The sequence below is a fragment of the Leucopleurus acutus genome (assembly GCF_964270905.1).
Source record: "Leucopleurus acutus genome assembly, chromosome: 5".
Lineage (NCBI taxonomy): Eukaryota > Metazoa > Chordata > Mammalia > Artiodactyla > Delphinidae > Leucopleurus > Leucopleurus acutus.
Window position 1 is genome coordinate 1,645,569 of NC_139147.1, and position 23,525 is coordinate 1,669,093.

Below are 23,525 nucleotides of genomic sequence, written 5' to 3' on the forward strand. Positions count from 1 at the left end.
GTAACTGCCCGGCCTGGAGCAGCGTTGCACGTGGACCGCGGTTTGGGGAGGCCAGAGCCCAGTGGCCGGTCGCCAAGGAAACGAACCACCCGCCTCGCGGCCACGCCTCTCCCCGGACGCTCCTGTCTCCTCATTAGCTGTTGCCCTGAAGGACTGACTTCCCTCCCGAGGGAAATTCCTGAAACCCAGCGGTTGACAAACCCACACGCCCCTGGGGAGGGCTGGGCACCAGATAAAAGCCCTGGGCGGCCGCGTGGGGACCGCGGCCAGCTCAGGACCGCCCACCGGTTCTGCTCCCTCCTCCCGGCGGGTGGCCGGAGCTCCCGTCCTCTGCCCGCGGTGGGCGCGGGGTCTGCACCCAGGGAACACGAGCGGGAGTTTTCTGGTTTGCTCTCAGCTCTCCCGATGATCTATTTCTGTCTTTCCTTTGGGAAAAATGCGCTTTGCCAATGACTAATCTCGGCCCCGCCGAGATGTTATCAGCTGTCACCTGCAGGGCAGGACCACAGCCCAGGTGTAAATGAGATAGAGTGAGGCTGCATTGCAGCCCGACCTGCCAGCACCACCTGAGTCCCGTCCCCACCGGGCGCCGCTGTCCCTGCGCAGGCCCCGGGGATGTGGCCACCGCAGTGACCGCCGGGGCGAGGCCGCCCTGGAAGGGCCGAGCCAGGCGTGCGAGGAGCGGGTGCCTCCCGGTGCGGGCGTGTGTGGAGCCCCTGGATGGAGCTTGGGAGCCGGGGCCCCTCATGTCTGTCCTGCTGACTCTGTGCGTCGTGCTCCTGGCCCTGGCGACCCCGGGCCGAGGCGCCGGGAGATGGGAGCCCTGCACGGGTAAGTGGGGGGCACGGGGCGGAGCACGCGCGGGGGGCCGGGAGGGGCGCCGGGCGTGCGGTGCCACTTTCTCAGGCCGAGTTCAGGTCACGGTGCTAAGTGGCCACGGGAGCAGCGGCAGCTGGACCAGGAGGAGGGACAGAAGGTTAAAGGGGGCAGCAGGGCGCTCACGAGAGGAATGCCAACAGGGTGGGGACTGCTTGCAAAGGGCTACCCTTCCCCCATCCCAGGCCCATTCACAGTACTTACCTGCTGGGCCTCCAGGAAGGCCTTACACCTGCCGGAGGAATGAGGCCTAGCGGCTGGCGGGTCACTCGCCCGCCGTGGACAGAGAAGCCAGGGCTGCACTTGGCACAGTGCAGACCCGCCGCTGGGGCCGGGCAGTCGTGTCCCGCGAGAAGAGGGGCACGTGGGGCCGGCCCCAGGCACGCAGACCCCCTCCAGCGGAGAGCGGAGTCGGAGGGGAGATCCCATCCCCTTCTCCTTAGAAAGGCCGAGTTGACCCGCCAGTGACCACGACATCACGCCTCTCTGCAGTTTCTACCAAGAGACTTTATTTATCCGACCTAACGCTGACAGACAGAGTAAAGGGGAAATGAGACCGGAAGCTAGAAGCTGAGCTCGGGGATGGGAGTGAGCGATGCGCGTGCGGGCCTCGCCGAGGGTGGTGGCGCTGAGACGGCTTTGTGCGTGGGCCCCGGTTTATTTGCAAATATCTCATTCTGGGCTCCGGGAATCCTCCCGGGTCCCCGCGTGTTATGGCCCTTTGCTCTGACGGCACTTGGTTCCCAACGATGTGATCAGGAGGTGGACCATGGTGACCCAAGTTTGGAACGCCAACCTGTGTTCACACCGGAAGGGGGGGTTCCATAAAAATCCCCAGCCCCCCAGGGAACAGCCAGGCCGTGCGGGTGGAGGGGAGCAGCCCCCGGGTGTGTGCTGGGAAGGAACACCAGGGCCCCCAAGGCCCCTGCACCTGCTGCGGTCACAGCTTTGGGACGTGTGATGTGCAAGCCACACAGAAGCCAAGGCCACCGGTAGCCCTGAAACACCGCCGCCCCCCACCCGGCTTTGAGCGTGGAGGACAGACCTGCACACGGGGTCTGGGGCGCAGCACACGACCTGCGTCGTCCTGAGCACTCAGTGTCTCCCAGGTGGGGTGAGTCACAGACGTGTATCTTCATGTCCCCTTCAGCACTGGGAAGAGAATCAACTTGCATAGTAATAATAAAGGTTATTTATGAAGCCCGCCCCCTCTCCCCTGAAGGTATGTTGCAAATAGTTAAAAGATGACCCAGTTATCAATACCCACAACCAGGGGGAAAAGATAAAAGCCAAGTAAATAATATGAACTAAATTTGGAAGCTCCCAAGACACTCGATAACGGCTAGTCAGGACTCAAATAGTTACAGGTCACTTGGATCGCATTTGGTTTTGAAAAGCACAGGAGGTTACACCGCAGGGTTTGTGCAGGTTTGGATTTCACTCTCCCTTAGCCCTGCTCCTGGGTCTGTGGTGCTGTGTGTGAAGTGTCTGGACCTTGGCTGTGACGACCTCGGGTTTTGAAGTCCTGTCCCCCTTCCCCAAGCCCGTCCGAGTCTGTGACCATGAGACAGCAGCCCCCTACGGGAGGTCGTGGGGACAGTTTTGCCGCTGAGGAAGTTGAGGTTACATCTCTGCCCCGGGTCTGGTGCAGACCCTCTGATAAGGGCTGGGGCCTGGGGCTGGCCCTTCTGCACAGGGGCATCTGAGGATGGGTCAAGTCTCAGAGAGCCTCAGCTGACCCTGGCAGGCTGTCAGCACGAAGAGGCTGCGGGGGGCAGGTGGGAGGCGCAGGCTGGGAAACCAGCGGCAGCTGCTGGGCCAGCCTCAGGGCGGGAGGGTGAGGAGGTCTGCAGCAGAGAGGCCGGGGCTCCGGGCGCGCAGCGGGTGTGTGGGGCGGGTTCCCCTGGGGTGACTGTGGCAGGCAGGATCCTGGGGCCTCGTTGACCCCAGAGCCAGCCTGGGTCTTCTGATACTCGGACCCCTCCGCTGCTCCCGCAAGCCGGGCCGGCTGCCCCGGGACAGAGGCTGAGCCAGGAGTGGAAGACCTTCCGCTCCCACACAAAGTCCACGACTCCGGGGGGCGTGATGTGCGTGGTGCCAGGAAAGTGGCTGGGGGTGTCCTGCCAGGGGACAGCTTGGTGGCCTGAATTCTAGACCTGGGCTCTTGGTCAGGGAGTGACCAGCCGCTGTGGCCAGAGAGCCTGCCGTCCACCCCCGACTCAGCCTGGCCCGACCCAGCATTGTCTCCACGTGGGCGGGAGGCCAAGGCGGAGGGGTTCTGTGGAAGCCGTAGCGGGGGCAGCTGGACCCCAAGGCTGGGTCACTGGCGGGGTGCAGGGGGTGGGCGCTTGGAGCGGGGTGACCTGCCATGGGGTGTCAGAACGGTGTCCTCTGTCACCTCGGGAAAGTCAGAGGCAGCTCCGCAGCCGGGGCTCAAGGCCGTGCCGAGGCGTGGGAACCGGGCGAACATAGCACCCTCAGCACCCCCTTCCTTCCTTCACCTGCTCGACGCCCCTGCAGGGAAGGCGCTGCGCCCGCACTGTCACACTGTAGCCCGGTCCGTGCGTGGGCAAGGCTCTCGGCAGGTGTGGGGGACCCCGGGGCAGTCAGGTGGTCACACCTGGGGTCTGGGGTGGAGTGCATCCCTGGAGCTAGAGGAAGTGCCCAGGAAATGAGGGGCACAGATCTGCATTACACAAGCTAGTTGGGGTGTGAAGGCTGCAGGCAGGTGGCCCAATGAGGGGCGTGGGGTTGCAGGGGGAGGGAGCCCTTCTCCTCCCTTGCTGGCGCCTCCCAGGAATTCTTCAACCCTGTCCTTTGGGCTCTGTGAATGGAAATGCTGCAGGAAGGGCAGTGCTGCCCAGGGAGTTGGGGAATCCTGGCCACCTGGAGAGGCCTGCATGCCGGTTCCTGGGAGTCCTGTGTGGGCATGACGCCCCCTTCTGGGCTCCAGCAGCCGCCAGCAGGGCCGTGAGCAAAGCCGATGAGCAGTTTGCAGTTAGGGAGCTGCTGCTGGATCCCCAGTCAGCTGTCCTTTGTCCACGTGCGTGCCACTTCCCACCCCGCCCTCGGTACTGGGGGCCCCCGAGGCTGCGTCCCAGCTGCCCCAGCCCCAGGCCGGCGCCCTGTTCAACACCAGCTTCATCTGAGCTCCACACCTCAGGTGGCCCCTGGAGCCACTCTGCGTGGGCCACAGGAAGGAGAGGCCGCCAAGGGGCGGGTCATGTGGGGACCGAGGCTGAAAGGCCCACCTGGCCTGCTTGACAGTTTTGCAGGGCTGGAGTGTGGCTGGCAACTGGAGACACACTGTCAGCCTGACGCCCATTTCCTTTTAAAGAATTCTCAACCGTTAAACCAGGGTGTTGTTTGTCTGCACAGAAATTAGGAAACCAAGAATATTCTTTCTTTTGTTTGTTTATTTTGCGGTATGCGGGCCTCTCACTGTTGTGGCCTCTCCCGTTGCGGAGCACAGGCTCCGGACACGCAGGCTCAGCGGCCATGGCTCACGGGCCCAGCCGCTCCGCGGCATGTGGGATCTTCCCGGACCGGGGAACGAACCCGCGTCCCCTGCATCGGCAGGCGGACTCTCAACCACTGCGCCACCAGGGAAGCCCAAGAATATTCATTTTTATAATGCAACCTCATACACTATATGCTGGTTCTTTGGTTTTGATTTTTAAGAGTAAATCATAGATTTCCAGGAGGTCTTTTTCCGGGATAAGATCTAGGAAGCCACCAACGCACGCTTCGGGGTCTGGGCTGTGTTTCCAGCCAGACTCCCCCATCTCTCCCTCCCCCTCCCCCGCAATCCTCCTCCCCCCACCCCGGGGGGATTCTGCGCTCTGGGCTTACAGGGACCTCTACGTCTGTGTGGGGTGGGGATGGGAGGGCACCCACTTGTCTCCCCATCTTGAGAGTCTGCGGAGCGAAGGGGACGTGGCCCCTGGCTGTCACCCTCGGAGTCCCAACCACACATCTCTGCCTTTAGGAGGGTCCGGGCCGGGGGCTGGGGGCTCCCCGAGCCTCTCGGAGACCCCTCCTCACCCAGCAGCCATGCTCACGCTAACACCCCCACGTGACCCCACCCCCAGCCCCGAGCAGGAAGCCTGAAAGCCGGTTCCTTCCCGCGGGTCTCGGTCCTCGGAGGGGCTGGGGCTCGGGGTGGGGAGCTCACTTTTCATCCCACCCCCAGGTCGGGGCATGGCGCTTTGGGGACTTTGTGGGGGTCTCCGGCGAATCCACTCTAGTGAGCATCTCTGGCAGTGCCAGAGGGTACTTACCCGCCGCAGGGAGGTGCGAGAGGAAAAGGAGGATGCCCACCCCGCCTCCACGGTGACCCCACGGTCGGTTTGCAGCCCGGAGAGCGCCCCCTCCGCCCCCGGTAGGGCCTCAGGTGATGGAAGGGGGAAGGGAGGTGACCCCGAAGGCGGGAGCTGCCCACCTCTGGGCGGGGCGGTGTTGGGGCCACAGCACGGGCCTCGCTGTCGCCCCTGCCGGCCTGGCGGGACCTAGGGGAGCGCGTGGACCGGGTGTGGGTGTCTTCCTACGCCGAGGGGAAGGCGGAGTGTGTGCGCGCGCGCGTGGATATGTGAGTGTGCACGGGTGCGTGAACACGTGTGAGTATTAGTGTGAGTGAGTGTGCGCGCCCGCTCGCCGCTGGGAAGAAGCCGGAGGACATCTACCCAGGTGGTGAAATTCGGTTGTCTTTCTGGCCCCGCGCTTTTCCGCGGTTGCTGCAGCGGGTAACCGAGGGAGACGGGGAATTCTTCCAGGCCGCGGGGGCGGCGGCTCGGCAGCTCCACGTGGCGCAGGCGGGCGGTACGGTGGCTCCGGGCTGGGGCTCTCGGGGTCAGAGGTGGCCGGGCTTGGGTGCTGCCGCATGGGGACGGAGCTCAGGTGGGCGCTCCGGGGACCCCTGCGCTGATGAACGGCCCTCCCCGGGATGCCTCGCTCCGCGTGTCGCGCGTCGGGGGGGGAGGTGTCGAGCGCTGAGCTTGGGGCGCCCCAGGGAAGGGTCACCCGTCGTTGGTGACTGGCCGCCGCCGCCGTCCGCGTGCGCTCTGTCCCCGACGCAGCTGGCTCCATCCAGGGTCGGGGGCTGCAATTCAGTGGCCGTGCACTTGGGCAGGACGCGCTGCACCTTCGTCTCCATAACTAACCCCGAGGCAGCAGCTCCCAGTGAGGGACGTGCCTGCTTTTGGCCACAACCGGGACTGTCACCAGCTGCGCCACCGGCATCCTCCGGCCCCGCAGAAATATGCACAAACGTTCTGTCCCCATCCGCCTGAGGCCCGCCGCTCCTCTTGTTAATGCCTTAATAAAAAAGCCCACACCTCACTACATCATTACAATTGTTTATTTTATTTTTTTGTAATTGGTAATGATAATGGGCTCCGCCTGAAATCCGGAGTGTTATATTTTATGCAGTTAAATTCGTGCTTCTGAGAAGGGCCTGTGGGTTTCACTAGCTGGCAGAGGAGTCAAGGCGTACAGGAAGCTGGGGCCCCACGGTTCACTGGTCTCTGGGATGGGGGTGCTGGTGGGGTTGGCATAGAAGAGGCCCTGGTGGGCAGAGACCCAGTGAATCTTCTGGCCCCTGTAATAGCTGGGGGAATTGATTTCTCACACCTTCTCCTCCATACGAGGGTCCCAGGAGGCAGGGGCAGGGTCCCCTAGAGAGTGGTGGGGAGGGGCGGGGCCCCAGGGGAGGCTGGGTTCAGGACTCCCACCTCCCTCTGCAGCCCCAGAATGTAGGAGGAGGGCCGTAGGGCGCTAGTCTGTCTGTACCCATTTCCACCACCCAGTTCTAGTTGCAGGAGGCCCCTACTTCCACCGACAGATTCCCTGAGGACCCCCATTTGGGGGATAGTGGCACTGGAGAAGCCAGTCAGGGAGTCTGGACCCGGTTCTCTAGGGGAGACCGCCGGAGGGTCAGGTGATCTCTCAGACCTGCGCTAAGGGGGCATTCACTGCTGACCCCCCTCCTCCTGGGGAGCGTCTTGCTGCATTTCATGGCCTCCTGGGAGGGAGGGAGGGGTCACGTCAATAGCAGGGTAGGGTTAAGAGCTAGAGGTGGCCCTGGGAGGAGGGGGGAGGTGGAGGGAAGGCTGGTTAGGAATGAGGGCTGGCCATGGGAAGCTTGGGGCTCCAGGAAACATGGGGGCCCCATCCAGACCGGCCCCAAGGGTCACCCTCAGGCCCCAGAGTGTGGTCCCTGGAAGTCACCTACCTGCTGGCCTCTTCCCCACCCAGCCGGGAGCCGGGGCTGGGGAGGGGGCGTCGTCACTAGTCTATGTGGCACAGACAAAGCAGGTTGGGACGTTTGAAGATTGAATAAAGCTCACAGTTCGAGGAGGGCTGGAGGGACAGGCGCAGCTGGTGGTCAGCAGGAATGCTCCACTCCGGCTGCGTCCCAGGAGGCCAGGAGCCAGTGGGGCCCCGCCTTCCGCGCGTCCTCAGGCTGACCAGGGAGAGCCAGGCCGGGGGCAAGGGTCCCTCTCGCCAAGGGGCCGCTGGCCAGGCGGCATTGGCCACCACAATCTCAGACACACAGCACAGCCACCCAGAGCTGCCCGGAGGTACAGACGCAGGAGTCGAGGGCCTTGGGGCCGACGGGGTGGGCCTCCAAGCTCAGCACCCTTGGAGATGCTCCCAGGGCATGGCTTGGCTCCAAGGCTGCTGAGGCCGGAGTTATTTACGTCAGCCCCGGGGCCGGAAGCAATGAAACATACAGCCAGCTGGGGAGGACGGAGAGTTTATCCACTCAGCTCAAGACCCCGTGAGGGGAGGGGAGGCCACACAGCAGCAGGAGGGGCAGAGACGGAGCAGAGCAAGACCCCCAAAGACTAGGGGGGAGAGCGGTGTCCATCGCTTTCAGGAGAAACCTGGGACCCGCAGTAATAGGGGAGGGCTGTTTCAGGTTCATCTGGACCTGATCTGGAGGCTACGGATGGGCTAAGCCCTGCTTGTTGGGGTCCTAGGTCAGCTCACATTCATGTAGAGGTGTAGACCACAGCTCGTGCTGGGTTAAATCCTGAGGGTGGCTGGTGGCTGGCAATGGCAGAGGTGGGGGTGGCCCATAGCACCTGGCAGGCCCTGGGGGGACGTGCCGGTCAGCTGCGGGACGTGCCCGAGGCGGGGACGCAGCAGGCGGGGCAGCAGGCGGGGCGGCAGAGCAGGTACGCAGAGGAGAGGGTCTGCGGCAGGACGAGGGGCAGGGGGCGGGCTGGCAGCACGAGGGGGCTGAGCAGGGGGCGGCCTCACAGCACACGGGCTCGCAGCACGCAGGTGTGCAGCAGACAGGTGTGCAGCAGACGGGCACACGGCAGGCCTGCTGGCAGGGGGAGCAGGTGCGGCAGGGGGGCTCGCAGCTAGACTGCCAGCAGCACGAGGCCGTGCAGGGGCCGGTGCAGGCTGGTTGGCAGCAGGGGCTGGACACGCAGCTCACTGGGGCGCAGACGAGGGTCAGGCAGGGGGCCGGGGCGCAGCCGCTGGGGGCGCGGCAGCGGGGCTCGCAGCAGCTCTCTGGGCAGTCGTCCACCTGCCAGCAGGAGCCGGTGCAGGAGTCACAGGGACCAGGCAGGCAGAGCCGCTGCCGTAGCTCAGGGCGCTGGAGCAGGCGGACGGGGTGGACGCGGCCATGGTGGGGGCGGTGGCTGGAGGAGGGTGAGAGTGTGTGTGGCGTGCTCGGCTGTTGGCTTCACCCCCTCCTGGGTGTGCGGGCTGTCCTGGGGAGGCCCCACACCCCCCGTCCTGGTTGCTGCTGAGAGCAGGGCCACAGAAAAAGCGGCAGCTTTGCCGTTCCAGGAGCCATCGCTCAGCTCACAAAACTCTTGAAATTGGCTCGGGACGCCTTTACTCGTTTTCGTCCTAGAAAGAAAGCCCAGGGTGGAGTGTAAGTCACCTTGCCATTTTAGGCGGTGTTGCAAGTCGGGGCCGGTGTCTGTGGGCACCGGATCCTGGCCCCTGGTTAGGGTGAGCGCTGCTGGGGTCGCCCAGCTGGCTGAATGAGGTCATGCGCCTCTGTGGTTGGAAGGTTGGAGAGGAGGTGTATCTGGGTTCTAAATAAAGATAACGTGAGTCATGCTTTGTAGGCAGCAGTAACAGCACAGCAGATGGGTCGACTCACACAACAGAAATGTATCTCATAGTCTGGACGTCCGACGTCTGAGGTCAAGGTGCCGGAAGGGCTGTTTCCTTCCAAGGCTGTCGGGGAGAGCCTGCCCCAGGCTGTCTCCTAGCTTCCGGGGCTTTTCTGACAATTCTTGGGGCTTCTTGGCTTGTGGAAGCGCCACCCTGATCTCTACCTTCACCTTCACAGGGCTTTTTCCGTGTGTGCCTGTCTGCGTCCAAAGTTCCCCCTTTCATAGGGACACCAATCAGGTTGGATGAGGGGCCACCCCCAAGACCTCATTTTATCTTGATTGTATCTGCAAAGACCCTATTTCCAAATAAGGTCAGATTCACAGGTGCTGGGGGCTGAGGCTGCAGCGTCCCGTTGCGGCACAATTCAGCCCCTCATGAGTGCTGTCCCTGCTCTGAGGCTGACACTTGGCCGGAGTCTGGGATGGAGGGAGAAGCTGAGCAGGTGTTGCCTTTCTTCTTCCTCAGGGACAGTAGTGAAGGGCGGGGTGCAGGCAGCAGGTGGCCCGACAGGTTTGGAGCACACCCAACATTTCTGTCAGTCCAGGCGTGGTTTGAGCTCATGGGCTGATTTCTTTTTAGTTTATTTTATGGAATAATCATAAAAGGAGTACAGAGAATTCACGTATGCCCGTCTCCCAGGTTTCTCTAGTGATAACGTCGCACAGAACTGTAGATCAATTACCAGGTCTTGGAAACCAGCATTGGGACATTACTGTTCACTAAGGACAGACTTCTCGGGGTCACCAGCTTCCCAGGAGTGCCCTCCCTCTGTCCCAGGACCCCACGGTGCGTTCGTCAGATCTCCTTAGTTGGCTCTAGTCTGGGACCATTGTTCACAGTTTCCTTGTCCTTTGTGACTGTGACACTTTTGAAGAGCAGTGATCAGGTGTGTTGTGGGCTGTGCCTCAAGTTGGGTTTGTCTGACATTTTCTTATGATTGGACTTGGACTGTTACATTTAGGGGAAGAATCCACAGAAGTAATGTGTCCAGTGAAGCAGGGGTGACTTGGTGTTGTTATGTCTAATCACTGAAGATGTGACTATTTCTCCCTTTGTAATTAATGAATATCTGGGGGAGATTCTTTGAGACTTTGCAGATATCCTCCTTCTGCTGAAACATGTGCCCTGTGGTTTCCGCACCCTCTGGGGATCAGGCCTACAGCATGGTGACTACCGTGTGCTAATGGGATTTCCTACTTCTACGGCCCAGCTCCAATTAGTAATTAAAATTCTTCTCTAGGGAAGAGTTGTTCCCCCCCAATATGTTTATTTGTCCTGTTATGGACTAAAGAATGTTAATTTTATTGAGTTTGAGTTTATTGAGTTCTACTACAATATTATCATGATTTTCTTGTTCGAATTGCTTCAAGTTTGGGACAATGACCCCTCTCTGACATTTTGACCACTGGAGCTCTTTCATTTGTCTTTTGGACCCTTCCAGCACCCCTGGAGTCAAGCACTTCTCCAAGGAGCCCAGGTCCCTTGTAGTGGATGGTGGCATTTAGAAACCAAGGCCTGGAGCTAGGTGTGCTCACTGCTGCTGGGTGTCGCTTCCCCCATGCCCCCTGGTGGAGAGAGCAAGGAGGTGCATGTATGTCAACTCACACATGCCTGAACTTGGGGGAACGCCTTCAGGCTTCCACCGTTAAGGATCATGTTAGCTGTAGTTTTTGTAGATTAGCTTTCTCAGGCTAAAAGTTCTCTTCTGTTGCTGAGAGATTTTATCATGAATGGATGTTGGGTTTCGTGAAATGCTTTTTATGCATCTGCTGAGATGATCATATCGTTTTCTTTGTAAGTCTGTTAACATGGTGAATTACATTAACTGATTTTTTAAAACTTTTTATTTTGAAATAGTTATAGATTCACAGGAAATTGGGAAACTAGTATAGAGAGGTGCTGTGTACCCACATTGATTGATATTTGAATATTGAAGAAGTCTTGAGTTGCTAGATAAACCCCACTTGGTTGTGATGTATTGCCTTTCTGGCATGTTGCTGGATTTGATTAGCTAATAGCTTGTTCAGGATTTTCATATCCGTATTCGTGAGGATATTGGTCTGTAGTTCTCTTTCACTGTAACATCTTTGGCTCTGATAACACGGTTTTCGTCATGGGAGCTGGCAAGCTCCTTTTCCATTGTCTACAAGAGATGGTGTAGAGTTGGCATTTTGTCTTCTTCAAGTACTTAGTAGGAATTTCTAAGAAACTGGAGTTTCCTTAATAGATATGGAAATGCCAGTTATCTGTTTCCTCTTTCATGAGTTTCGGTAGTTTCGTCACTGAACCAAACGTGGGCCCGCTTGCGCAGGCACAGTAAAGCCAATCTACTGACGCCGGATTGTGGTGAAGGAAAGCGCAGTGTTTACTGCACGCGCCAAGGAAGGAGTTCGGGTGGCTAACGCTCAAAAGACCTGAACTCCCCAAAGGCTTCCAGGAAAGGTTTCTAAAGACAGGGTGAGGGAAGGAGCTGTGGTATGTGATCATCTCGTGATTGGTTGGTGGTGAGGTAATCAGGAATCAGTATCTTCAGCCTACTGGTTCCAACCAGTCTGGGGGCCACAGGCTTGTGGGCAGCATGCAGTTAACTTCCTCCACCTGGTGGGGTTTCAGTATCTGTGAAACAACTGGGTGGTGAGACTCAGGATATTACCTACAGCCCTTGAGGGGGAACTAAAGCTCTTTGACTTTGTTTAATGGCTAAACTATTATTACTTTGTCTTGCTTGACTGAATTTTCTACATTTTCTCACTTCTCTGATTAAATGTATTCTTTGGAACTCAGGGAAGGCCCAGGAGGCTACAGTTTTTCTACCAACGAGAGGCAGGTGGAGGACATGGGGGCGATGTGTCCCAGGAAGGCCCCACAGGGCCCTGCTTGGTTACAGTTTGTGCCTATCAAGGAGTTGGTCCATTTCATCTAAGGTTTTGAATATATAGGCCTAATGTTGTTTGTAGAGTCTCTGCGTTATCCTTTTAATTTCTTTTTTAAACATTGATTTTATTGAAGTATAGTTGATTTACAATGTTGTGTTAATTTCTGCTGTTCAGCAAAGTGATTCAGTTATACACATATACATACATTCTTTTTCATATTCTTTTCCATTATGATTTATCACAGGATATTGAATATAGTTTCCTGTGCTGTACAGTAGGACCTTGTTGTTTATCCATCCTGTATACAACAGTTTGCATCTGCTAATCCCAAATTCCCAATCCATCCCTACCCTGCCCACCCCCCTTTGGCAACCACAAGTCTGTTCTCTATGTCCCTGAGTCTATTTCTGCTTCCTTTTAATTTTTGAAAAATGTTTAGTGATATCTCATTTTTTGTTCTTGACACTGATACATTGTTCCTTCTTGTTTTTCCCTGTCAGTCTGGCTAGAAGTTTATCAATTTTGTTGATCTTCTTGAAGAACCAGCTTTTGTTTCAATGAATTTTTCTTTTGTTTCAATCACATTGATTTCTGCCCTTCTACTTCCTTCTCCTCACTGGGGGTTCCACTTGCTCTTCTTGTTCAAGTTTCTTCAGTGGAAGCCTCGATGGTCGGTTTGGTACCTTTTTTCTTTTCTCACGGAAGCACTTAGGACCACACACCTTCCTCTTCTTCAGCTGCACCCACACATCCTTTCCGTGCGGACCATCCTGGTCTATAATCTGAGGCTTTGAACGAGCTGATCTCCATGGCCCCTTTCACTCTGATTCCATAATTGCTGACTCACACACAAGTTTTAAGGACAGTAGAATCCGGGGGACTCACGCGCAGCAGGATTTGGGGGCAGCCGAGCCTCTGGGTGCTCAGTGTTTGGACTTCCACTTTCTGCAGCCCGAGGCCACCGCAACCGGATTCATCACGGCTGTTCACATTTTCACTCGCCTGGAGGACGTGCGATAAAGGAACACGGAAAGCTGGCTGGATCAAAGAATGATCGCGCCCAGCGGGAGTGAGCATTGTTTTTATTGCAAAGGTCTCTGAAGTCGGGGCGCCCCCTCATCCTCGCCTCGCCCACCTCGGCTCCCGGCAGGAGAAGACGGGGAGGAGGCTCTTCAGATCAGTGGAGATGCCTCTGTGGGCGGGACCCTGCGGGCAGATGAGCATCCCGTCCAAACCCCCTCGTCCCCGTGCCAGCCCTGCCGCCTGCGTGGCGCGCGCTATCTCCGCCTCCTGAATGTCCATGTGCCTGGTGAGGCCATGCGGCTGCTGGACCCAACGGAGAACATTTGAGGAAGGTTCGGGTTTGGGGCTGGCAAGCTTGGGCCTGGAGATGGACTGGTTCTGCTCCGCGTGCGGACTTCTCTGCGTCAGCTGACTAAGGCGTCCTGGACGCACTGTTGCCTGTTTATGTGAAGTGAATTCACGCCAGCTGTTTACCAGCCGCGTGGATCTCACTCAGGAGACCTACTCGGCAACCCTGGCAGCTGCCCTCTTGCAGGCAGACACAGATGCTCTCACAAATTCAGGGGGGAAGTTACAAACTGACCCACAAAGTGGCCCGGCGCAGGGCTGACCGCACCATGAGGGGTGGGCAGTCCCTCTCCCAGTCCCTGTGAGGCAATCCCATTCAGGGAGCAGCTCCTGTCTGCCTGGCAATATCCCCAACCCCTCCCACAGCCCCCCAAGAAAGGGGGGACCAGCCTCCGAGAGGTCAACACAGAGGCTGCCGTGGGCAACAGCGGGTTCCGGGGGAGCGGGGTGCAAAGGCAGCGGCTGTCGCTCTGCACTCTGCTTGGCCCACTGGACAAGGTCAGGCATTCCCGGGGGCTAACACAGACTCTGGAGGATGACTGAGGGAGGGGACGTGTGTGGATTTGAAAGCGTGGATGTGCGTGCGGCCTGAGCCCGCCCAGGGCGCTGTGTCACGTCTACTGCTCATTGCCGGTGTCCTGCTCTTTCGATGCCTCCCCTGTAGCTTCCATGGCCTGGTCACTACGTGGCCTTTGGCTTTCTAGGCTCTGGATATCCCAGGGACATCTCACGCTCCAGCCTAGAGAGCCCAGGTCCCGTTCGAAGCCCAGCAGCCCTGCCTCACTCCACGTTCCCTGACGTCCTTTAAAGCAAGTGAAGAAAAGCAGATTTAAACACACAACAGGGACGGGCCAGTTGCCCCTTTGTGCTCCATCTTTTTTTTTTAATTGGAGCCTAGTTTATTTACAATGTGTTACTTTCTGCTGTACAGCAAAGTGAGTCGGTTATATACATATATATATTCTTCCTCATATTATTCTCCATTGCAGTTTATCACAGGATATAGAATATAGTTCCCTGTGCTCTACAGTAGGACCTTGGTGTTTATCCATTCTATATATACTAGTTTGCATCTGCTGAGCCCAAACTGCCAATCCCTCCCTCCCCCACCCCTCCCCCGTGGCAACCACAAGTCTGTTCTCTATGTCTGAGTCTGTTTCATTTTGTAGATAAGTTCATCTGTGTCATATTTTAGATTCCACATATAGGTGATATCACGTGATATTTGTCTTTCTCTGTGTGACTGACTTCACTTAGTATAATAATCTCTAGGTCCATCCATGTTGCTGCAAATGGCATTATTTCATCCTTTTTTATGGCCGAGTAGTATTCCATTGTGTATATTTTTTCGTACCACAGCTTTTTTATCCACTCACCTGTCGATGGACATTTAGGTTGCTTCTGTGCTCCATCTTTATATTTTTTCCTGTTTCCTTTTTTAACCAGTGTAATAGGAGAAAAGTGATACCTTGCCACTGTTTAATTTACACTGACTATATTGACTTAGATTTCATCATATTTGAGTTGTTTCTTTCTTAGGTTGCCTGCCTTTGGGGTAAGGATTGTTCTTACTTTTTCCTTGCTGGTGTCCTGGGTGCCTTGGTCCTTCTGTGTGTTCACCCTTTGTCTGTTTTAAGAACGGCAAACCCCCTTCCTGCTCTGTCCCGTGACAACATTATGGCCCGTGGTGTCCTTTACTGAGCGGAAATCCTTGTTTGGATGTGAGCAAACGGACCAGCTTCTTTCTGATGGTTTGTGTGCAGTGTTGAGAAATCCTCCTTAACCCCAGGTCGCAAAGAGAGCCCTCAACTTCTCCCTCTGACATGGAAGTCCCACTTTCCACCCCACCTGGAGTTGATGACCTGTGTCCTGTTCAGGGAGGAATCGGGCCTGGCTTCTCCCCCCACCAAAGCCCAGCTTTCCCACCACCACCCACTGATCAGTCCACCCTCCGCGGATCTGCGTGGAGCCCGGACCGTGTGTCGTCCCCGCTTGCGTGGGTCTCTGAGCCCTTGGACCTCCCCATCACTGGTCCATCTGCCTCTTCTTGGGCCCAAACTGGACTCTTCTGTCACTATGGCAGTGTCATCAGTCCCACTGTCCCGCAGGGCACACCTAATAGTAGCCTCACCTAAGTTCTTGGAAATGAATTGTCCTGGTCCCTGGGCACCCAATGAACTGAACGAAATCCACAGAGGAAAGAGAATCTTATTGGTCATCTCGTTTCCCTCCCTCCCCACCCCCAGTGGAGGGGCCCATCTCAGAGACTGTCTGAAGCTGGCCAGGTGTCCACCTGGCTGCAGGCCTGTGGCTCACACCTGTGCGTCCAGCATAAGGCAGTTGCCCCTTCACCAAATAACCCCGGTCTTCACGGCCCCCAGCACGGGGGACCTCCCCAGGGGACTTTTCCAGGGCACGAGGAGCCTGGCTTCTGGCCAGAACTGCTTTGAGAGATCTCGCAGGCCAACCACAGGCCTCACAAGGACGCTGCCCACTCCCCCCAGACCCGGGGCACAGCCTCACCGGCCACGGCCGCGGCCACACTCACACGCACATCTGCACCCCCGGCCTCCTCTCAGGCCTCCTGTGAAGACACTTTGCCCACTCTGGCCCTTCCTCCCGCCCCCTCCCTGGCCCCAGGGCTCATCAGACTGCAGGCGGCTTCGTCCTGGGCTCCCTGGCACGCCCGTTGGTGCCCTTCCGGGGGGTGGGGGTCTTGCTGGCCCTGTCGCAGTACAGGGTACAGCCTTCACTCCCCTCCTGCTCTGCCTGCTGCTGGGATTGGCTCCTCCGACACCTGCGGCTCAGCCCTTTCTCCAGCCCAGCTGAGCCCCTGACACAGACAGTCGCCACCCTCCCATTTTACAGATGAGGAAACCGAGGCTCGGAGAGGTGCAGCGAGTCAGTCGTGGGCCAGATCTTACGACGCTGAGGTCCAGGTCAGGGCCCTGCTGGTAGCCAGCTTTGAGTTCATCTCCCTGTGGCCGCCACAGTCTCTCTGCTAAATTATAGGCACCACAGGGCAACGACTCTTTATTTTGGAAACTGGCATTTCAAGAAGCCTTTGTGGAACAGACGAAGGCCATGCAAATGAGTGCAAGCCCGGCTGTTTATCCCGCCGGCTCTGGCAGGGGCCCACCAGCGTCACCTGGGCGTGGCAGAGTGGAGAGAGGGAGGCCCGGGTGCGGCCTGATGGAGGCTGTCGGCGAGGGAAGCTGGGGCTGGACCAGCAGCGGCGCCCCATGTGCCTGGTTAGGGAGCAGATCCGGTTTTCTCCGTGGGGTCCTGAACTGGACGTGGGGACAAAAGTTAGGGAAGCTGCTGGTCACCGGCCACGTTCTGGCCATTCCGGGCAGCAGCGACCGAGGTTGTAGGTCAGGCTTCTGTGGCCAGGCGTCTACGGCTCGGCCATTGTCTGTCTGTCTGTCCAGCCCGTCAGCATGAGTCCAGCAGGTGCCAGTGTACATGTCCCATCGGTTAACTTGCTGGAGTCTATCACTCAGGCATCTGGACGTCCCTAGGTGGCACTGACCTCTGTGAACTCGGTCACTCACTCATTCCTGCGTCCAGCGGGGCTTTCCCGGGAAGGCACGAATGCACTGTCTCTGTTAACCTGGGGAACCCTCGGCAGGTGTGTGGGTGTGTGGACCAGGCTCAGGTGGAGAGAGCCCGTGTGGATGAGTACCTGCCAGGCCACAGGCCGCTCGGGCCTGCATGGGTTCTGGGGGGAGGGGGGGGGGACCAGGAAGAGGCTGTTTCAGTTAAACAATGGAGGGACAGACTCGCACTGAGATTAGCCGAGTTCGGGTCCCCCCAGTTGCCGGTGCCTGGGGCTTGGCCGGGCTGAGGCATGTCCTGGAAGCCGAGCGGCCTGCCTGGTGGAGGGCCCACGTTTCCTGAAGGAGGGGCCGGACGCTGGTGGGGCCACAGCTAAAACCACGACGGAGGGCCACTGCCAGACAGGGCCCACGTACCCTGTGTCTCTCAGTTTGTGGGTGAATTTAGGATGCACAGTGTTTACTTAGAGCCCCGTGCTCCCCAGGGACCCCAGCCAGGCACAACCACACAGGATGTGGAATCTGACCCCCGGCCTGGGCAGCCCGAGGCTGGGGTCAGGGTCCATCCCCCAGAACACGGACACCCCTCCACCCCTGAGATGCCAGACGCCTCCCTGGCGTCTCTCTGGGACCCCGTCCCCGACACACACAGCAGCCTCGGGGTGGCCGCCGCCCTTGATGTTGGAGTGCATCAGAGCGCCGAGCTGCGAGCGTCTCAGTTTACACACAGGTGCTTTCCCAGGAACGACGCTCTTTCCTCCCAGGCTGCTTCTCGCTTTCAGTGGCGTAAATGACAACAGTGCCCTGCCCTCCCGTCACAGAGCAGCTGCTGACCCTCCCTCACCACGTCCCCCAGAGGGCTCGCACACCCGTCCTCCCAGACACTGCTCAGGCCGCCACATCCCTCGGTCTCGCTGTCCCCCCGAGGCTGGCATGAGCCTCGGGCCGGAGTCCAGGTCTGCACGCGGCCGGGCCGCCCACCGCCGTCCAGCCTGCCCTTGGTCCCCGCGCTCTCGGGCGTGTCCACACCCCGTGGGTGCCTCCGGGCACACGAGGATGCCCCTTTGCAGGAGGACGTCAGCGTCCCTGCCTGTGTCCCGGCTTGATGGCCCCAAACTCTGTACCATGTTGAGCGCTGGGGCGGGGCAGCGAGTGGTCTGGGTTCAGGAGCCCAGTTCCTTGCGTGCACAGCGCATCCTCTTTCCCGTGTTGGTAAGAGTCCCCGGTGTCCTGGATACGGCCCCCTGTCCTCTCGCCCTTCCCCCGCAGTGTGTTGCTCTGGCCCCTCTCATCACCGACCTCTCCTTCCAGGTTCCACGCTCTTACTTTGAATTGCTCTCTCCTCCTCTCTTCTGTGAGCTCGGTGTCTTTCCTCTGAACGGGTTCAGAGAGACCTCTTGTTTCCTAAATTCCCTCGACTTAATGGAGAAGATGAGCTCCTGTCTTCCACCTCACCTGCCCCATCTGTGACGACCCTGCTCCCCCCGCACTCTCCCCTCGGTGCCGCACTGGTGGCCCTCTGGCCGCTGTGAGTCCCTGGACGGGGGAAGGGGCAGCCCCGGCGAGGGTGGGGGCCAGGCCCGAGCGCGGGGGGAGCGCAGAGGGGGCGTCGTCTGCTCTCATGGCCGCAGCCCCGCTGACTTGCTGACCGATCCCCGTGGTGCGCTGACCGCTGGCTCCAGGGCCAGCACCCCTGTGTCAGGCTCAGACCCTTTAGCAGGACCGCCAGGCCCCGAGGGAGACGGCTCTGGGGAACAGCTGTTTCATTTGCACGTGCCTGCCACGTGTCCCAGGCCATGGCCTGACACATGCTGGCCGAGTCCGGAAGGGTCCAAGGGGCAGCCATGGGCTCTGCTCCGAGCCAGCACTTCCCTCCACTGCGGGGCCGGGTGGGCCGTCTGGAACCCCGCCTCTGGTCACAGGCGCTCCCTGCGCTCCCCGCTCTCCCTTCCTATCATCTGGGCTCAGGTGCGTTTTGTTTCTGATGACCTTGAACTGCGGAGCAGGAGCCGGTCTGCTCCTCTACAACGTGTGCGGAAGGCAGTGCCCAGGCCAGGGCGGCGTCCGGGTCCTGTCGGGGGCGCTGCCCTCCGACGGCACCACCGGGACCGTGTCACAGACGGCTCAGCCGGGGGCTCGGGGATGCCGTGCCTGCCTTGTCTCAGACCCTGGAGGCTTTCCATGCGCGAGCCCGTCTCCCATGGACCACGGGCTCCCCGGGGCCGGGTGGGGGCTTCCTTGTGCCCCGGCACAGCGCCTGGTGGCTGACTTGGAAATGGCAGCAAAACCCAGGGGGCCGGGGTGGGAGGTGGGGAGGAGGGGTCACGGTGGACCCGGGCGGGCCGCGACCCCTGGTGCCTCCACCTGCTCACTGGATAGACGGGCGTCGACTGAAAAAAATGCACAACCTAGAAGTTGAGAGTTATGGTTTATTCAGCGGACAAAACTGAGGACTTAACCAGGACACAGCATCTCAGATGGCTCTGAGGGACGGCTCCGAGGTCAGGGCGGAGCCAGGGTACAGAGGAGTTTTAAAAAAAAAGGTAGTCAGACCATCAAAAGAATGCTGTTAATTAAAGAAAACCAGACATCTCAAGCTAAGGAATTCAGCGTGTTTCTGTGTCTGGGAAGATGCAAGAGTCCGGGCTCACTGAAATCATTCCTTTTTTTTTTTTTTGCGGTACGCGGGCCTCTCACTGTTGTGGCCTCTCCCGTTGCGGAGCACAGGCTCCGGACGCGCAGGCTCAGCGGCCACGGCTCACGGGCCCAGCCGCTCTGCAGCATGTGGGATCTTCCCGGACCGGGGCACGAACCCGTGTCCCCTGCATCGGCAGGCGGACTCTCAACCACGGCGCCACCGGGGAAGCCCAGAAATCATTCCTTTGATGTGCGCCTCAGCTACCTGGGGCCAGCATCCCGTGTTTTCCTGTCCTGAGTCTCCTCAGGGTGCATGCCGGGGGCGGCTGTAATATGATGGCTTGACGGCTGAAACATCCTTTGTTCTCCGATGTGTCAGGAGACGTTCTCAGTCCACACGGGATAATCGTGGCGCCCTGCTCACAGGGCTCTTTCGAGGACCCTGCAGGACACTGAGACCAGAGCTCGGACACCCACACCTGGGCGCGCCCGTAAACGCCCTGGCATAACCCACGTGTGATTTCCTTGACACAGACCTGCGGCCCCTGGACATCCTGGCAGAGGCGGTCCCTCCTGATGGCGCTGCGGTCGGGGTAACGGTGACACAGGTCCAAGGTGCGCGAGGACTTCAGCTCTCAGCCGCTGCCCCCCACGACCTGAGCTTTCCTGCGTCAAGGATTTTCTTCAGATGCGACCTCTTCCCGGAAGAATTTTCCATCGTCGTAACCTTGAAAGTTCCCAGTCTCCCCGCTAAGGTCAGTGACACTTCCCACTCTTCCTGTAGAATGGCCCCCCCTTCCCGTACCTTTGCACGTTCTCAACGCCAGAGCGTGCGAAGGGCATGACTGATCCGGTCAAGAGGTCAAGAGTGGCCGGCCTTGATAGGTAGTGAGGTGCCCATCACTGTGAGTATGCAGGCAGAGCCTGTGTGACCATTTGTTAGGAGTCTGTACAGCAATCATAATTTTCTGGTGTGCTAAGCTGTCAAAGGCTAGGGATAAGGCTCGGAGATTTTAGTCTGACATCCTTTAGCAGGAAATGTAAACAAAATAACAAAAACATACCCTTTTGGGGTCTGTTTACCTGTGACTTGCAGTCCCATCCTCCGCAGATCCAGCTAACATTCCCACCGTCCCCGGCTAGGGTGGAAGCGCCCCTGGAGGTTTCTCCAGGGTCCAGGACAAGGCACTTCCTGGGCGTGTGACCAATCCTTCCCATTCCGATTCTCTCACAGCCAAGGTTCTCCCAGCTGGTTTTCTGTCGACTGTGATTCCATCCTGATTCCCCCGGGGGCTCGTCGTTCTGAACAATCTGCTCTCAGACCCACAGCTGCTGGGCTTTCAGCTGCAGCCATTGCATTTTCAGTGCTGTGATTTCCATTTTCCTCGTTTTTCATGTGAATTCCAGTTCTCAGGTGAAAGTCTGGCTTGTCAGCTGCTTTCCTGAACAAGCCTCCAACCTGTGGGTCCCCTGGGGGGCTGGCTCGCCGTCAGCTCCATCTCTTTATTTACTGTCATCTCAGTAACTTTCTAACAGGCTCTCTGAGATATGATTCACACGTTTGAGGTGCGCAGTTCAGTGGTGTACGGTGCAGTCAGCGGCTCAGTGCAGCCCTCACCACAGCACATTGTAACTCATGCTCATCACCTCGGAGAGAAGCCCCAAGCCCTCTGGCTCCCCCCCTACGACCCCACTCCCTACCCCCAGCACTAAGCAGCAACTCATTGACTTTCTGTATCTGCGGGTTTGCCTACTGTGGACATTTCATATAACTGGAATCATATACTGTAATATATGATCTTTGTCACTAGCTTATGTAGTACGTGTTCAAGGTTCACCCATGATGTAGCATGTATCAGCGCTTCGTTCCTTTTTATGGCCACGTCCTATTTTACTGTGTGTATAGAGCACATTTTGATCACCCCATTCATCGTTGGTGGACATTTGGCTTGTTTCTACCTTTTGGTTATTATGAATAATGCTGCTATAAACATTCATGGACCCATTTTTGTAGGGGCATGTGTTTTCATTTCTCTTGGGTATATACTTAGGAGTGGAATTGCTGAGTCTTAGGGTAACTTTATGATTAACTTTTTAGAAACTGCCAGACTGTTTCCCCAAGGTAGCTGCACCATCTGATATTCCCACCAGCACTGGATGAGGGTTGCAACTTCTCCACAGCCTCACCGACACTTGTTATTATTTGACTTCTCGATTCTAGCGACCCATGTGGGCCTGAAGCAGTATTTCATTGTGGCTTTGATTTGCATTTCCCTGATGAATAATGATGGTGTGTATTTTTTCATGTGTGTATTGGCCACTTATGTCTCTTCTTTGGAGAAATGTCTAATCAAGTCCTCTGCCTAGTTTTTAATTGGATTATTTGCCTTTTTAATTGTTGTGTTATGAGTTCCTTATGTATTCTAGATGTAAGTGCCCTATCGTATATAGGATTTTCAAATATTTTCTCCCATTATATGGGTTGTCTTTTCACTTTCTTGATGGTGTCCTTTGAAGCACAAAACTTTTAAATTTTGATGAAGTCATATTTACCTATGTTTTCTTTTCTTGCTTATACTTTTAGTGCCATATCTTAGAATCCAGTGCCAAATCTGAGGTCATAAAGATTTATCCCAAAGTTTTCTTCCAAGAGCTTTATAGAATTAGCTCTTATATTTAGGTCTTTGATCCATTCATTAAAGTGAAAGGTTAGGTTTGAGTTGAGATCTTTCTTCTTTCTTAATATAGGCACTTACAGCTATAAATTTCCCTCTAAGAAGTGCTTTAGCTGCATCCCATAAGTTTTGGTATTTTGATCTTTGTTTTCACTCATCTTAAAGTATTTTATTATTTCCTTTTTGGTTTCTTCTTTGACCCTCTGGTTATTTAGGTGTGTATTGTTTAGTTTCCACATATTCATGAACGTCCCACTTTCTTCAATTATTAATTTCTAATTTCACTCCATTGTGGTCAGAAAACATACTTTGTGTTATTTCTGTCTTTTTAACTTATTGAGGTTTGTTGTCTGTCCTAGCATATGTTCTCCCCTAGAGAACGTTCCATGTGTGTTTCTGTAGAATGTATATTCTGCTGTTGTTGGGTAGGGCGTTCTACAGATGTCTGTTAGGTCTTGTTGGCTTATTGTGCTGTTCAAGTCTGATGTTTCCATTTTGATCTTCTCTCTAGTTGTTCTATACATTATTGAAATTGGTATTTCACAGTTTTCAACTAATATTGTTGAACTATTTTTCCCTTCGTTTCTGTCAGTTTTAACTTTATGTATTTTGAAGCTCTGTTATTATTTGCATGTATGTTTATAATTGTTATATATTCCTGATGGATTGACTTTTTATTATTATAAAATGCCTGTCTCTAGTTACAATTTTTGTTTAAAGTCTATTTTATCTGATATTAGTAAAATATTAATATTTCCTTGTGGTTGCTGTTTGCATGATGTATCTTTTTCTATCCTTTTACTGTCAATCTATTTCTATCTTTGAATCTAAAGTATGTCTCATGCAGAGAGCATATAGTTGAATCATGTTTGTTTATGCAGTCTAACAATCTCTGCCTTTTGATTGCGTTATTTGCTTTTATGTTATTACTGATATATAGTTGATCCTCATTATTCACAGATTTTGTATTTGCAAATTCACCTACTTTCTAAAATTGATTTGTAACCCCCAAATCAATACTTTTGGCACTTCCAAAGTCATTCATGGACATGCATAGAGCTGCAAAACATTTGATGTCATGGGAACAACATGCGTGTTCCCAGCTGAGGATGACAAGGCAGTGCTCTGCCTTCTTGCTTCAGCTCATACTGTAAACAAGTGCCCTTTTGCTGTCATTTAGAGCTACGTTCTTCACATTTTTGTGCTTTTCACTGGTGACCGTGCTGCTTGAAATGGCTCCCAAACATAGTGCTGAAGTGCTGTCTAGTGTTCCTAAGTGCAAGAAGGCTGTGATGTGCATTAGGAAGAAAATACGTGCATCAGATAAGTGCCATTCAGGCATGAATTATGTTGCTGTTGGAAGTGAGTTCAGTGCTGATGAATCAACA

At 56.3% G+C, this 23,525-nt stretch overlaps 2 protein-coding genes across 2 annotated transcripts in view; one reads left to right on the forward strand and one right to left on the reverse strand.

The window, feature by feature from the left end:
• Positions 1-548: 548 nt before the first annotated feature.
• TSPEAR (thrombospondin type laminin G domain and EAR repeats) overlaps positions 549-23,525 on the forward strand; it is a gene marked incomplete at its 3' end in the record, with an annotated part of 59,167 nt that continues 36,190 nt past the window's right edge. The window contains exons 1-2 of the mRNA XM_082839919.1: positions 549-831; positions 19,997-20,217. Of these exons, the coding sequence (XP_082696045.1) occupies positions 747-831; positions 19,997-20,217 (306 nt within the window). The 5' untranslated portion in view covers positions 549-746. The remainder of the gene's footprint in view (positions 832-19,996; positions 20,218-23,525) is intronic.
• KRTAP10-12 (keratin associated protein 10-12) lies at positions 7,989-8,517 on the reverse strand (the record flags this gene model as incomplete). Its single annotated transcript, XM_082839624.1, is given in 3 exon segments — positions 7,989-8,068; positions 8,071-8,469; positions 8,472-8,517. Coding segments are annotated over 3 exon segments (525 nt in total).